This window comes from Glandiceps talaboti, chromosome 4, assembly GCF_964340395.1.
Source record: "Glandiceps talaboti chromosome 4, keGlaTala1.1, whole genome shotgun sequence".
In the NCBI taxonomy this organism is placed as follows: Eukaryota; Metazoa; Hemichordata; class Enteropneusta; family Spengelidae; genus Glandiceps; species Glandiceps talaboti.
This window is the reverse complement of record NC_135552.1, coordinates 15,524,680-15,541,433: the sequence shown is the minus strand read 5'-3', so window position 1 is coordinate 15,541,433 and position 16,754 is coordinate 15,524,680. Positions and strand designations below refer to the sequence as shown.

Below are 16,754 nucleotides of genomic sequence, written 5' to 3'. Positions count from 1 at the left end.
TGTGATTGCAGCGACAGGTAGGTTACAGTATTATGCAAGAGAGCTACTCGGATATATTGTGATTTCAACTCCAGGTGGGTTACAGTAATACAGGGGGTCACTCTCCAAGTTACTCATAGACACATTGTGATTGTAGCGACAGGTGGGTTACAGTATTATGCAGTAGAGCTGCTCGGATATATTGTGATTTCAACTCCAGGTGGGTTGCAGCAATACAGGGGGTCACTTTCCAAGTTACTCATAGACACATTGTGATTGCAGCGACAGGTTACAGTAATGCAGGAGGGCTACTCGGATATATTGTGATTTCAGCTCCTGTTGGAGGCAAATAGAGTCATACTGTTCAACTGTATATACAAGATCTTCCTCATACATCTTTGTACTCGTGTTTCCAATCTCATGGCAATGAATGCATTTATATGTAACAGGTGGCTGTTGGCCCAAAGTTCACTGGTGCAGCAGAAAGTGACATATTCTCACTGGCCATTTCTTCCATTGTTCAAGTGTTTTTGGAAATATCACATTCTTTGCGTTTCAGCGAGTATATGAACTATAGAATGCAACAGATAGTGTATGGATAGAAAGTTCAGGACTGGTTGTTTTTTGAGAATAATGATCAGACACTATCTCTATCTACTCCACAGACTCAAAGGATATTGCAGCTGCAGAAAGAAAAAGAGCTGTTGGAACAACAAGCCAGGCTTCAAGAACAACAGCGCAGGGAACAAGAAAGACAGAGACAAGAATTAATGAAAAAGAAAGAAAAGCCAGAGGGACATGGCAGTAAGTGCTCGAATAATATAACTTATTAAGTTGAGACTAGTTATCTAAGGGTTACTGAGCCTAGAGGGTTATATAGACATATAGTACATGGCATTCTAAGGGTTACTGGGCATAGAGGGTTATATAGACATATAGTACATGGTATTCTAAGGGTTACTGGGCATAGAGGGTTATATAGACATATAGTACATGGTATTCTAAGGGTTACTGGGCATAGAGGGTTATATAACTATATAGTACATGCCATTCTAAGGGTTACTGAGCCTAGAGGGTTATATAGCCATACAGTACCGTACATGACATTCTAAGGGTATGTAAATATTTAGACATGCAGTAAGAACACCGACAAGCTTGTTTTCCCATCTTATACTACAGGTGCAAATGCATCGAGTGAAGTGAAACAGAGGTTACAAGAGTTTGTTTTGAGTAAAAAGCATCGGGAGGCTGCAGCTAATAGTATCAATCATTCCCCACCACATCATTTCAGACAATGGTAAGTTTGTGTGTGTGTGTGTGTGTGTGTGTGTGTGTGTGTGTGTGTGTGTGTGTGTGTGTGTGTATGTGTGTGTGTGTGTGTGTGTGTGTGCGCGCGCGCGCGCGTGTGTGTGTGTGTGTGTGTGTGTGTGTGTGTGTGTGTGTGTGTGTGTGTGTGTACATGAGTTTGTAAACTGGAATGCAGACACACTTTGTGCCTAGACATAGAGAGCACAGAAAGGTGAGACACTTGCCAGAACAAGAGAAAGTGGTGATATTAAACAATGTAATCAGACTTGTACTTCTGTCATTTCGTTGGAAACGTTCACATGTATTTGGGTGATACCATTGTTGTTGGTTATTGTATGTTCAAATGTGTGGCAAAGTACATTGGTTTGAAATGTGAGATAGTCTTGATCCAGCAACTCAAGTATGTATGTCTGTGAGATTGTATCATGTGTAGTTAGTCCCCGCCAGACGAAGTCCGGACGGGGACTTATGGATTGGGTTCAGTCTGTCCGTGCGTCCATGTGTCCGTCCGTCTGTCTGTCCGCAGTCGTTTCTTGGAGATGCCTGGACCGATTTTTTTCAAACTTGGTACAGGGGCAACATACAATGGCATACATATGCACGTCAATTTGTTTTATGATACTATCCAATATGGCTGCCTAGCAGTCATTTTGTTTGCGAATTTTCCCTGTCCAAAGCCATAACTCAGACATGCATGAACAGATCTCATTCAAAGTTTCTATAAGGACAGTGTTATATGACATACATGTGAATATTCATTGTTGTCGTGATACATTCCAATATGGCTGCCTGGCAGTCATTTTGTTTGCGAATTTTCCATGTCCAAAGCCATAAGTCAGACATGCTTGAACAGATCTCATTCAAAGTTGGTTTTAGGACAGTATTCTATGACATACATGTGCATATCCATTTTCGTCATGATACAATCTAATAATGCTGCCTGGCAGCCATTTTGTTTGCGAATTTTCCATGTCCAAAGCCATAACTCAGACATGCTTGAACAGATCTCGTTCAAAGTTGGTATTAGGACTGTGTTTTATGACATACATGTGCATATTCATTGTTGTCATGATACGATCCAATATGGCTGCCTGGCAGCCATTTTGTTCACACAGTTTTCATGTCCAAAGCCATAACTCAGACATGCTTGAACAGAGTAGTGATATCAAAAACAACCATATGAGGCCAAACAACATTAACCAGGTTTGAAAATGACAACATAAACTGCCAGTTCCTTAAAACCCAATCATAGCGGGGGCTATGTCATTTTCAATGACTTGTTGTACTAAGACACAGGACATACACATGTATGCATTTGTGACTGTTGAATTAAGAGTGTGCCCTTTAATGATAGCCACATTTTGTTGTTGTGAGTCAAAATGGCAAAAACTGGGATTTCTTGTGAGTCACCACATAGTAAAAGCTAGGGGAATACCAAATTTTGGTGCTTCACTAGAAGTTGTGTGTATCCAGTGGCTATTGATATAGACTTCATTGCAGCACAGAGTCAATACAGTACTACTTGTATTTTGTACCACATTGTGTAGAATAAGTTGTGAATATCTGACAGTTTCCGTGCCATTTACCAACCAACACTTTGCCTACAATGGGTCAGTAATTGAATGAAAATAGGGGAAATTGAAGGTTGTTACTTCCGTCTGATTCTTGTCATTTCTCTTTTGTTGATCGCTATGGAAACTCACAGGTCACTGTTTAACATTGTCACCTTCACTGAGTGGGCCATTGGACACATTGCTTCCTTTGAGTACTACTCACAATGGAGTCTTTCACAAGCTAGGGAAGGTCAGAGGTCAATATTGTACATTTCTACATCTTATACATGATCTAACAACTATTAGTGTTTTTGTCACACTTTATACTGTCTTGATGAGAGATCGGAAGGACTAGTGAATGGTGTGGGATCATCACAGTGAATTGCCCTGGTGGGTGCTACTCTCCTTATTTGAGTATATGCATATTTGCCACCTTTTGGCATGTGTTTTCAAGCCCTTAATAGTCTAAAATGGGGTCTTTTTTTTTTAGAGCTGAAGAGTCTAAAACAGGGTCCACTTTACATTATTTTCGATTTTGCTTGATCTAAATATAAAATGTGGTCCATTGACCTTTGACAAATCATAACTGCCATTGATTGCCCAAAAATGTTGCCTCATAAGGAAAATGTATTTAGGTCTAAACTTTCATCTTTTAAAAACCATCTAAAATGGGATATTGATTTTTGGTCAAAGTGGGTCTAATATGGGTCCTGGGGTTTCCAGCACTGGCCACACATCCCAACCAGAGCTGGCCACTGGTACCGCCCCCAGAGAATTATCCTACTGTGTTCAAGTCTAGAAACTATACATGTAGGCTTGTTTTCTAGGAAGAGGGAGAGGGGGGGGGGGAGGGGGGAAGGGAGAGACTGTGTCTAAAGGTGTGACTTCAATGGCGTACTTGCAAAATAAATGTTTGTCAGCCCAAAGAAGTACCATATGGCTCACCTTGTTGAGAATAGGATAGATATGCTTATGAAGTTATGTCAACCATTACTTGTAAAAAAAAGAAAATATAATAACCATGTTGCCATAGTAACCAGGTATATAGATAATATTCCCAAGGCAGGCAGTTTACATGACAATCCTGTGTGAATGCCTACAGTGATAAAACTTAGTGGAGTTGAACCAGGAAATGAGCAAATTTTAACCACTTTGCAAATTGAAATATCATTGTTAGAAAGTCGTTTTTCAAATTAGATGTAAACCATATTACCATCATTGAGTCTTTGTAGTGAATATTATGGATGAGATGGTTTATGTTTATTATTCATTTTTTATATCTAGTCGGTATGCTGTCTGTCTGTCTGTCTGTCTGTCTGTCTGTCTGTCTGTCTGTCTGTCTGTCTGTCGGTCCCTGTCTGTTTGTGTCTGTCTGTGTGTCTCTGTCGGTCTCTGTTTGCCTCATTTATCTCTACATCTGTGTTTTGTCTGTCTGTCTGTCTCTGTCTGTCTGTCTCTGTCTCTGTCTGTGTCTGTCTGTGTCATTTATCTCTACACCTGTGTGTTGTGTCTGTCTGTCTGTCTGTCTGTCTGTCTGTCTGTCTGGCTGTCCGTCTGTCTGTCCATCTCTGTCTGTCTGTCTGTCAGTCTGTCAGTCTGTCTGCCTGCCTGCCTGTCTGTCTATCTGTCAGTCCATGATCTCCTGGTATGTCCATCACATTTATTCAAGTAGTTGGGGCTGTTAATAGCAGTCAAATGCTGAAAGTATGAATAAGAAACATATGTTACTACCATCATGAGCCATACATTTGGTATTATGTATAATCAACAGAGTGACTCAAATCTATACTCTCTAACTATTTTCTGTTCATAGACTGTGCAATTAGCCTATATGATGTAGATCTGTTTTAGATCACTCTACAGAAAAAACCTAGGTGCTAGAGTCGTGGTGTCGGTGTATAAAGGTTTTTGCTTGAAGTTGTCTATAAATATTACTACATGGACATATTGTTACACCTAAAGTTAGGACCTCTCTGCCCATCTGTTGACATCAGCTGAATGGTTGAGTTTACATATACATTGACTGACGAATTAACGATTTGTTTGTATGTTGTTTTTTTCTTTATGGTAGGGCTGCTCACCACAGTTCATTAGAACACCATTCTCCACCACACAGCGGTGTATCTCCCCCATATCAACATCCAGTACTCGGTCAATACGATAACACTTTCCCATTGAGAAAAACAGGTAAGAATATTCTAACATTTTGTACATCACCCGGCCTTCCTCCAATATCTAAAGAGATAACACTCACTGTTAAAACAGTCCTACATACAGTTTGACTAGAATAGAAGATGTATGTATGTATGTATGTAGGTAGGTGTGTTTTGTCAGTAGCACCGTTGTCCAGTTTGTTGGATAGGCTTTGACAAGATGGATTTGATGAGCGGCCATATGGATGAGGATTTGGTATTTATTTGGATTTTTTAATTTAAAAAATAATTTTACCATGGCTTCGGACTTGACAAATCAATGTGAAACAACATTGGCTACGTCTGTGTTTGTAGCTCAGTAAATTGCAAGAGATTAATGTGTAAAATGTTTGCTATTATAAGTCTAATAACAAACTTTTCACACATTTTTTTTATAGCTTTTTGCAATGTATTGGTTTACAAACACAGACTTAGTCAATGTTGATTCTTATTGATTTTTCAAGTAGGAAGCCATGATAGAATTGTTATAAATTCAAAAATTCTCATCCATGTGACCACTTTTAATGTAGAAGTAGAGTTTTGCCTTCTAAAACCCATTTCATGCATCTGTGACGCCTTAGTTGTGGCATACCTATTCCCTACTACTGGTATGTGATAACTCACAAGAAAACCCTGTCTGTGAGGTACACCATAATGGTGTGTGCCTGTGTGCATTGGGCAAGCCCCTTTCACCCATTGAGTGTGGAGTGACATGACTTTAATAGCCACCTTACAATCTCAAGAAAACTGTGTATTAGTATTTTGATCTGCAACACTAAAGTTGTGGCATTTATTAGAATACACACACTGCTTATACTGTGATGCCTGTGGATGGTACAATATCCAGGGCAGGTTTATGAGTTTTTGCCAGAAAATGTACACCTTGTACTGTCATTGTAACTTTAAAACAGAAGTAATTTGGTGATGCTTTATGTGAAAAACAACATAGTGTGTCATTTGCATAATGTTTTCAGTGAATTAGACCCTAAGCATTGTGATATACATTTTACAAGTTAGAATCCTAGAGACATAATCCTCATTACTATTCAAAATGGCTGCCCACGTGATATAGGCAATCTACATGTACGCTATTATTCAAAATATGTATGCTCCAGTACCCAAAATTCATGAACATGCTGTAATATTCCCTTTTAATATCATATTGGTAGCCTTCCAAATAATAAAATGTTTTATCAAGTGTTACATCTTTTGAAGTTTTGGAATTGCTGATGTCAATTTTTTTATGTATGTTTTGATAAGTGATAGGTGACATGCTAGCTAACATACATTATTCTAGTGCTGCTCTACAGCACATTTTGTACAAAAAACTGAAAGTGTATTTAAGAGTTCATTGATTGTCTGAAATGCGTAGTGTGGTTACAAAATGCTATTTGTGTGTTAAAGGACGTGATATCACATCATGTCACGTCATGCAACATCATGTCACGCCACACCACATCACGTTACGTCACGTCACATAATGTCACATTGTGGTCACTATGTACCTCTAACCCATATCTAGTTCTGACCACAAGGGTGAGCTTTGTTTATTTATTTGCATGATGTCAGAGGCTACATCATGTCAAAAAGTATTTTCTAAATTATGTAAATTTCAGCTTGAAATGAATTGAAAACAAATTTCTTTCCTCAAATGTGCCCTGACTTCATGCAAATATGAATCCACTTTCAACATTACGATTTGCAACTTAGGATTGGTGAGTTTGCAAAGTGTTCTAATGCAAAATAGCTGAACATATGTTTGATCGGAGCCTGCTTTTAGACAGTATAGAATCACTCCAACTTCCTGTAGCTGTCAAGAAAATAGTTGCTGCTAGGATGAAGCAAGCATGAAGAGCCAGCCATGCCCTGTACATCCAGTGACATTCACTACAATTGTTGGAATGTGCTGTTTGGGCATCCTTAGTTACTGGCAAGGCTTTTGTAGCGTGTGACCCCAAAGCACAAGTGTCTGAGTCACATGACAGCTGCGTGTTTGTAACTGAACTATAATAATTCACAACCATATCAGTGAACACGTATAGGTGTATCACGGCGCATTGTTGTGTAATATACATGTCCTCATATTGTGAGCAAGAAATGTGTACTACTCTTTACAGAGATTGTGTAATGTAGTGTCACTTCATTAAATCTCTTATCCTCCCCTGTATAAGTTGTAGCGTTTTTTTTTTATTCATGTATAACAAACCAAGTATATCATGACCTCTGACCCCCCAAGTGTATCATGACCTATGAACCCTAGAAGTGGATCTAAATCACTTTGTATATGTATGTGATATGTTCTATGCATGCTTGCTGTGTTTTGTAATCTGCCTGCCTTGAGACTTGCATGGCAATTCCGTATTTGCCTTGTTGACTGTCCAATTGCATGATGCCTTGAGTTCAATGCATTTCATCTTGTGTTTTTATTTTTTTCATCATTTTATCAAAAAAAAAATACTTCTGTTTTGGTATGGTGTTGTATGGTTTTTAATTTGGTTTGGTTATCAATGGAACTTTCTAATCTTTCCCTTTTAGCTTCTGACTCCAACTTGAAGGTGCGTTCAAGGCTGAAAGAGAAAGTGACAGAGAGACGAAGTAGTCCATTGCTACGTCGAAGAAATGGACCAAGCAGTTTAAAACGCAAACCCCTATCAAGTGAGTCCCCGGAAGCACCCATAAAAATAAATGACCCTCTCTTCTTATCTTTGCTAAAAAAAATTCTATTTTGCTTTTTTTTTGTATTCAGTGGGGAGAAGACATCTATTTGCATGATTGTTTGGTTTACATTTGTCATGCCACTTATTGAATCACACACATATCTTTTAAATTTCAGGTATAAATTTGCATATGTTAAGTTGAGTTCGTACAAAACGTAAATGAATGGATAGAATTAATGTACTGTGAAATGATTCTCTGCAAGTTGGAATGTAGTAGCACTGTTCATAAATGTCGACCAGCACACTGAGACAATACATATGCAAAGGAGATACTGGCCGTACACCAAATCCCTGCCATTTTTGACACCGATATAACATTCTACTTAGGAATGTTTCACCCATCCGAAATAAAAAAAAAAAACGGGCGATAAATCAAGACCGGAAATTGAAACAAATACACCGTAATTATTATTGAATAATAATCCCAATATAAGTGTCTAGAATGTATGCAGTATTTATTAATAACTATTATTTATTACCTTGAGTAGTATTTGTGTTAAGGGTAAAGTAGGAGTTTTAGAATTGTATTAGGACAAGTAAAAACAGTTGTTTGGTTCCGGTTTCCCGACCCCCACCTAGTTTTTCACCCAGACCCTAAACTTTTTTTTTTTACATATTCGAGATAAAAAATAAGAAAATCGCAAAAATTGTGAAGTCTCGCAAGAAATATAGTGGATGCGGATACTGACATCAACTGAAAACGACAATATAAAACTGTTCTTCCAATCTGTAATGGCTGTACATCTGATGAGAAGAAACCAATAACACAGAGACCATATGGAAAATAACGGAAAACATAACTATATGAACTATACAGTCACATATGAAAAAAAAAAATAAAAAAAAAATAAAAAAAAAAATCTACCTACCCCACCTATTCTAAAATTGAATGTAACCGGAACCACACAATTTTTTTTTATGCCTTACAGTTTCCCTCTTGCCCCGGCCCTGCATTTTAATGAGGTATCAGCACAAATATGGCGAAATATGTTGGAACATTAACATTAATAAGATATGATAAGTTTCCTCTTTGGTTAATTGGGTTCTAGAACCTTTAGTAACTTACTAATATGTATTTCAATCATTGTTAGGTTATGAGTGTCTTGTGTGAGTGTGTGTTGTTCATGTATTTGTGTTTGTTTATATCCATTCAGTGTTTTTTATAAGGGAAGTAATTTCACCTGGATTCCCAAACAAAATTATGGTAGATTGTATGGGAAACTATACAATTTTTACAGTTGAAAGTGTGTGTGCACGCGTATGTATGTATGTATGTATGTATGTATGTATGTATGTATGTATGTATGTATGTATGTATGTATGTATGTATGTATGTATGTATGTATGTATGTATGTATGTATGTATGTAATGTATGTATGTAATGTATTATGTATGTATGTATGTATGTATGTATGTATGTATTATGTATGTATGTATGTATGTATGTATGTATGTATGTATGTATGTATGTATGTATGTATGTATGCTGTATGTATGTGTGTATTTGTGAAAAAAAATAAGTGTGTGTGTGTGTGTGTGTGTGTGTGTGTGCGTGCGTGCATGTGTCTATGTCTGTGTCTGTGTTTGTGTCAGTGTGCATTAGTTGCCACTGTACCAGACAAGAACAATTTGTATGTTACCTTCTTTACACTTTGTATGTTATTATATGTTGCATATAAATGGTGACATGATACAGTCTAGTAATTGATACTATTTTGTATGTGATTTCAGTTGATACAACGTTATGTAACAGTGCACCAGGGTCAGGGCCAAGTTCACCACAAAGTGGTGGTCAACCTGCTACAGACATTGGTAATGGCAATGTCATGCCATCAGAGGTAAGTACATATATTTGTATGAAACATTCTGTTATCAAACCACACAGTTTTTTGTCATTATTTTTAGAGTGTAAATTATATAGCTCATATTTGAATTTGAGTAGGAGCAAAATCCTCATGTCACATTATTTTTGGCCGAATTAAAAAAAAGAAATTGGAAAGGAGATATTATACCTTTGCAAGATTGATTATGATAATTTTTTTTTGGTGAATTTGAATGATTTGGGTTTATATTCCAAGTACGGCAGAACCAGTGATGTAAATGTGTATTGTAGTGATGTAGAACAATAAGACTATATATATCATATTTTCTGTTGAAACATGTCCAAGTTTGCTCCTAGTTAGTATAATAATGTACAGTATAATCAATGCCTTGTAAATATCTGCATGTCATGTTTACCTAGCTATTCCTGCCATAGATCCCATATTGTATCAACATACAGCCAATTTCCTCTAACCTTGTCAAAACAGTGTGTCACAAATGTATTTTTATCTTTGTATATATATATATATATATATATATATATATATATATATATATATATATATATATATATATATTATTGGTAGATAAGAACAACACTCACTACAAATGGAAACAAAATACAAGTAAATTTGATACATTGTTGCTGTCCAACCCATTGCAGGAGACTACATGAATTGTAACATTGTATACATTTTCTCAGACTTTAATGACTTCAGTGGTAACAATGTGATACAATTACTTGTATTTTGTTTTCATCTGTAAAGAGTCCGCATGTCTGGAGTGTTTTCCCAGTCTACCGATACTGTATAGACCAAGATAAAAATACAATTGTGACACATACCATTTTCAGCAAGGTTAGGCAAAATTGGCCGTAAGATGTATGTCGTCGAAGTTGTCCAATACTTAAACTTATGCTAGATTTCTCCCTTGTGAATAATTTTTTCAAGTTTACATATTTGAGTATAAAACTTGATAAAAATATCTGGCTCTATGTTCTAAAGGCTTGTTGCCATAGTTTAGTTCAGTTGGTAGGTCCAGCCGTTTGTAGTTCGGCACAGGAAGTCCAAATTAATTACTGAAACTTCAATTTAAAACATCAAAAGAACACAAAAATAAAACAGTACTGAGTACAAGACAGTAATCCACTAGATTACACACAATGACATAATGTTACTATTAACATTGGATAAAAACCTATTCCTGGTTATGTGTTGGTCAAAACAGTACTGTCTACAAACCCCGTTCCAGTTTTGTAAGATCTGTTTCAGTTACTTAATCTTGCCACATTGTGTATATCCACACTTGAATGTGCAGTTTTAGTCCTCCGCCTCTTAAGCAATACGATTTGTTGTATATTATATTAAAAATTCACACCACAGGATCCTTCTACAAATGCTGATAAGTAGTCCTAGGAAATGTACAAAATTGTTGTTCAACCTTTTCGTATGCCAAGGAAAGGAATGTACCAGGTGTAGGGGATTCCTAGAAATACCCAATTTGTACTTTCTCAAAGTTGTTGCATGGGGGCGCTCTTCAAGAAAGTACCTATAATAATGGCTGTCAAAGGAGATATGTTCACTATGTATCTTGATAGGAGACATAGGTTGTTCAATGTTGTGAAATATTTAACTGTTAAATTACACATGAATACCAATTCTACATTCTTAAAATTTCAAGTGCCAACAGTCACCTTTTCTCCGTAAATGTTAATTTTTTTTACTGATTGTAAAATTTGGTATATAGTGTGTATTATGATCAGTATTCACTGAGATCTCCTTGTGTTTAAATTTGTCTAAAGGCTGAAGTCGGCGGTTATCCCTTGATGATGAAGCGGATGTTAGGAAACAATGATGTCAACTTATACACGTCACCATCACTGCCCAACATATCACTTGGCTTACCAGCGTCAGCTACGTCATCACACTCCCAACCAGTAAGTTTGGAAACACAATGTATGACAGTGGAAGCTGAGTTTTCAGCTATTAAACAAATGTATAGACACAAACTAAAACTCAATTGTTGCAACATGGTGATATCAGTTATTGAATGGACTTTGGTTTAATTGTACTCGCCGTAGGGCAGCTTTTCTGGTAGCAAGTTTTCACCATCATTTACTTTATATTCATAGACTTACACGATCGTCCAGGTTACATTTTAGAAGACTTCCAATGTTTATACCATCTTGATTACAGGATTACTCACAACAGAGGCATCAATATTACCCACATATGTAGTCTACCACATCGAACAACAATAGTTTTAGTTTGTGTCTATCTTTGTAAGACGAAAGCTCAGTTTTCACAGTAGTAGGTGCATCATGTATTACACCAAACTACAGATGATAAGAGAGAGACAGTAAACAGATGTTAATAATCTTCTCAAACCAGTGTAATATTCTACAATTTCAAATGCAATAATCCACAATTAATGATGAATGAGGCACAAGTTCAACTATGTTTTTCTTGGCAATCTGTGTGTTGTGAATTTATATAAAATCATGAAATGACTCGAAAACCCACAGTTTTCCAAAAATGCCATTATTTAGTGAGTGGCATGAATAGGAGAATATGTGATAACATGGGTTTAATTAAGAGGGCCAGTATTTTTGTGTTAAACTAACCAAGGTATCATATCATCTCATAAGTGGTACCACGTATGATAACAAGTTCAATGTTAAATATGTTTTGTGATCATCGTCATTGCTTACAGGGCTCAAGTACAATAACAGCAGCACAGGCTGGACTGACGAATGAAGCATTGATAGCATCAAGACTGAGTCATCCGTTCAATGCAGCTGGCCATATCTTAACACCAGCTTACTTTGCACCCTTACAACATGGTAAGCAAATCGATCTCTCTCAAAGTTCAATTTCTTGGTCAAATGGTTTAGTGTTGTTGGGTTGGAGCGAATCTGCAAGTTACTGTTTCGAGTCTTGCCACTGCCACTAGTTTCTGGATGGCTAAAGCCTTTGGGCAAGATTTGAACCAAAATTGTGCTGCAGTCAACCAAGCTGTATATTTTGGAACCTGTAGTCCTATGGGCTTACAGAGGCTGCAATGGATTGTATGTTCTCCAGAGAGTTGAGGAAGTGAGAAAGGCAATAGGTAACTTGCAATCCAGACTGAGCATGCTCAGAAGCAAAGGACTATGGGATTGTAGTTTTTGTAAAACCTAATCTTGAGCTTTCAATAGAATGTACCTCCTACAATGGTCAGGGTAATGATGAATGGATTATTTGCATTTACAAACAATGTAAACAAGATTGTTTACAATGCTGATCAATTGATATTTGATTATATTTCCCATAATGCAACATTCAAGATGGCAGGTTTACCAGTTCCCTATTGTGTGTGTATAGGTCAGTGCTAGTGGCAGTATTGTAATTTTGATCACAGTGTTTGAAAGACTTAACTCTATAGTAAGGTTTCTGATGTGATGTTTTGTCTATAGACACTTCTGAATAACGAATATAAATATTGTATTTGTAGGTGCCAGTGCTGATTTGAATAACTCCTTTCCTCCTACCAATCCTGCCTTTGTCCAAGCCCAAATGAAAGCTCTAGAACAAGCTGGCATGGCAACTGGTCCTGTCAATCCACTTATAGCAAGTAAGTCATCAAATATGGCTTGAATTTAGTGTTATGAATTGATTAATTTAGGCAAAATGAAAAATAAAAAAAATAAATTGTGTATTTCCGATAACTCAACTGACCATAGTGTTAAGCCGCCCACCCTAAACAGTTTTTAAAACATCTAAAAACAAAACGATAAGAAATTCTCTGTCTTCTTCAACCTTCATGCCATTCTATTTTCTTTCCCCAGCGATGTCTGTACAGCGATGTCTGTACACATTTCATCAACCTTTCACTGAAGGGGTGTTCTGACTGACATTTCATTTGGTTTTTGGGGTTGAAGCGATATTTTTCACACACAAAAACAATTAAAAAGATAAAATAAAAATAAAGTAAAATTCTGACCTACCTAACCCATTCTCTTGAGGCCATGTTATTTTGTTAATTATTTTTTTCACCGTATAAAATTTAAAATTATAAATGTTATTTACAACAACGCGAACACGAATGCGAACGTGAGGCATTTCATACTGTATGCGGTAGTTGAGCATACCAATGACTTGTATAGTGTAGCTGTATGTGGAAATAAGTCCTGCTAACATAGTTTATGAGTTATCATATTTCTATATTCAACTGTTGTAAATGGTGTTGACAACAGTCGCACTGAATACAACAGGCTGCTGACCGGATGAGTTGTTTACAAGTAGGCTTTACTCCCCCATACACTGTCTGTCAAATTAAAGTGTACTTCACACGTCTTTAGTTGCCATCCCACCAAATTTTACAGATACCAAAATAAATATGTTTACAATATCCAACTAGTTTCAATGAATTCTTTTTCAAAGAAATTGTAATTTAAAAAGTTAGTATTTCTAAATTCTAGCCCTCCTGTGAAGTTTGCTTACCTCGGATTGTTTTAGAATCATAACATGAATTTGTTCTCTCTATTCTGATAATGTGCTTTCATATTTTTCAGCACAACTGAACTTGTTCAGTAGTGCTATAGGGATCGCCCGGCGTCTGTCTGTCTGTGTGTGTGTGTGGATGTGTGTGTGTGTGTGTGTGTGTGTGTGTAAACAACTTAAAGTCAAAAACCGCTGAACCGATTGCCACGATATTTGGTGGGTCCATTACTTTGGGTGTCTAGTTGGGAAATTGTTCAAATCAAAATGATCGCATCACAGGTGTGTGATGTGGGTCAAAAAATGTGATTTTTGGTCAAAAAACTTAAACTCAGAAACTACTGGGCAGATTGGTGCGAAATTTGGTGGGAACATTCTTAAGGGGGTGTAAAGTAAGATTTGTTCATGACGGGATGATTCCATTAGTGATATGCAAATTAGGGCTAAAAATGTGTCTTTTTGGTTAAAAATCTATAATTCTAAAACTACTGAGCAGATTGGGCTGAAATTTAATGGGAATGTATCTAGGGATGTATGGACGAAGAAATATTAAGCATACCATGATTCCATGAGTGATATGCAAATTAGGTGTAAAAATGTTCATTTTTGGTCAAAAACTTATATCTCAAAAAGTACTTGGTCAATTAGTCTGAAACTTGGCAAGATGTTTCTGAAACTGTTATTCTGCAGATTTTCTTAAAAACATTTTGACAAAATTGGCCCTAGCGACCATGACCACACCCTTTAGCAACAACCAAATGGCAGTATATTTTGGTCAAATAACAACATCATCTGGTAAGCAAGTGAGTAAACATTCAAAAAATGTATGCAAATACCCTAGCAACCATGACCACGCCCATAGCAACAGCCAAACGGTGGTGTATTTCACAAAGATAACAATAGGGTTTAATAGATAATTGAATAAACATCCAAAAAATGTATGTAAATTTGCATAGCAACAAGACCACGCCCATAACAACAGCCAAATAATCACGTATATTGCAAAGATAACAACAGGAATAGAAAGACAGATGAATAAACATTCAAAAAATGTATGCAAATACCCTAGTAACCATGACCACGCCCATAGCAACAGCCAAACGGTGGTGTATTTCACAAAGATAACAACAGGGTTTAATAGACAATTGAATAAACATTCAAAAAATGTATGTAAATTTTCCTAGCAACAAGACCACGCCCATAGCAACAGCCAAATGATCACGTATATTGCAAAGACAATATCAGGAATTCATACACAAGTGAACAAAAACATACACAAATGTATGCAAATATATCTAACAACATGACCACGCCCATAGCAACAGCCAAATGATAGCATTTATCGTAAAGATAGCAACATGGTTGGATAGGCAACTAAACACCTATTGTTAGCATAGACTAGCATATGGATAAACATTTTTAAAAACTACAGTTGTGCTACAACGCCATTGGCGGTATTTTTTGTGTGTATCATTTGATGTAACTGACTGTATGATTACTATTTCAGCTGGTCTTGCAACTGCCGTCCATCCGCATGCCATAGGTGGTATTCCTGTACAAGCCGAGTCCAATTCATCCGCTCCACTCAATAGTGGCTTAGTAGCACATGCCAGACTGATACGGTAAGAATTAAGACTAACAACTGTGTATACATAGTGAGAAGTGAATGGTTGAGGGAAGGATCAGATATTGAAGGAAGGGGAGAGGAAAGTAGAGAGAGAGGGGTGATGAAATGGATAGAAAGATAATATGCCATATTCTGGTTATCAGAGAGATAAAAGATGGTGTTGGCAAATCATTTTTAAACCGGAAGTGGGGGCCAGAATAGTTGAATGTTGGCGAATAATGACAGCAGACGTTTTTTTAGCGACTACCAGCAGTCAAAACATGCCTAACTGCTACTATAATGCGCTTTTCAGAATACACAGAGTTTTCTTTTATGCGCATTTTACACACACTGCTGTGCATATATGATCAGCGGCCATGACAAATTTTTAGCCCTCACTTTGCCAAATCTAGGGTGCCCACTTGTGATCCTTACATGTGAAATGGCCCAAATTTTGGTAACCAGAATATGGCGTATTGAGTTATTAGTGATAAAATTTAACAGTTTTACAAGCTTACAAAGAGTAGTGTGATATGATATAATACTAATGTACAGAGCACTAACATGTGAAATAATACAGCATATGGGTGCTGAATAATATTAAAAGTGGCTTAAAAAAACATCCAGATATACACAGGCAGAGAACAACGGCTATATACCCCCTGGTAATGTAATATCTGACTAACAGAGGACACGCAGTGTTACGAGTGGTAAGCCTTTGGGGTTTTACTAAGATAGATGCAAACTACTAAATCTATTGTTCTTCAATGTGGTAGATTACACAAGTGATGGTAGCGGTTCCTCTGTTGTGCTGAATTCTGTAACCCTGTGATCCAGATAGTAAAAACATTGGAAGTAGTAAAACTGTACATTACACTGCGAGCTCATAAAACTATGGTAATAAAACTCCATAACACCTCCCACCTGAAGCTATAATTAAAACCAGTGTCCATTGAGTAACTTATCACTGTTGTATCAACATGTTGCGTGAATACTTTTAGTTTGTGTCTATCTAAGTAAAGCGAGGGCTGAATATTACCAGGGTAATATGAGAATACCCATATGTTTATATTTGCACATAGCACACAATTTTGTAAAC

At 36.8% G+C, this 16,754-nt stretch overlaps 1 protein-coding gene across 3 annotated transcripts in view; it reads left to right on the top strand.

Moving 5' to 3' along the window:
• LOC144434600 (histone deacetylase 4-like) overlaps positions 1-16,754 on the top strand; it is a 99,262-nt gene that overhangs the window by 69,184 nt on the left and 13,324 nt on the right. For 2 of the 3 annotated variants that reach the window (XM_078123072.1, XM_078123071.1), the window contains 9 exons: positions 645-783; positions 1,159-1,276; positions 4,912-5,027; positions 7,568-7,687; positions 9,482-9,588; positions 11,373-11,507; positions 12,284-12,413; positions 13,064-13,183; positions 15,557-15,671. In XM_078123072.1, coding sequence (XP_077979198.1) covers positions 645-783; positions 1,159-1,276; positions 4,912-5,027; positions 7,568-7,687; positions 9,482-9,588; positions 11,373-11,507; positions 12,284-12,413; positions 13,064-13,183; positions 15,557-15,671 — 1,100 coding nt within the window. The remainder of the gene's footprint in view (positions 1-644; positions 784-1,158; positions 1,277-4,911; positions 5,028-7,567; positions 7,688-9,481; positions 9,589-11,372; positions 11,508-12,283; positions 12,414-13,063; positions 13,184-15,556; positions 15,672-16,754) is intronic. The other variant, XM_078123073.1, reaches the window with a different exon arrangement.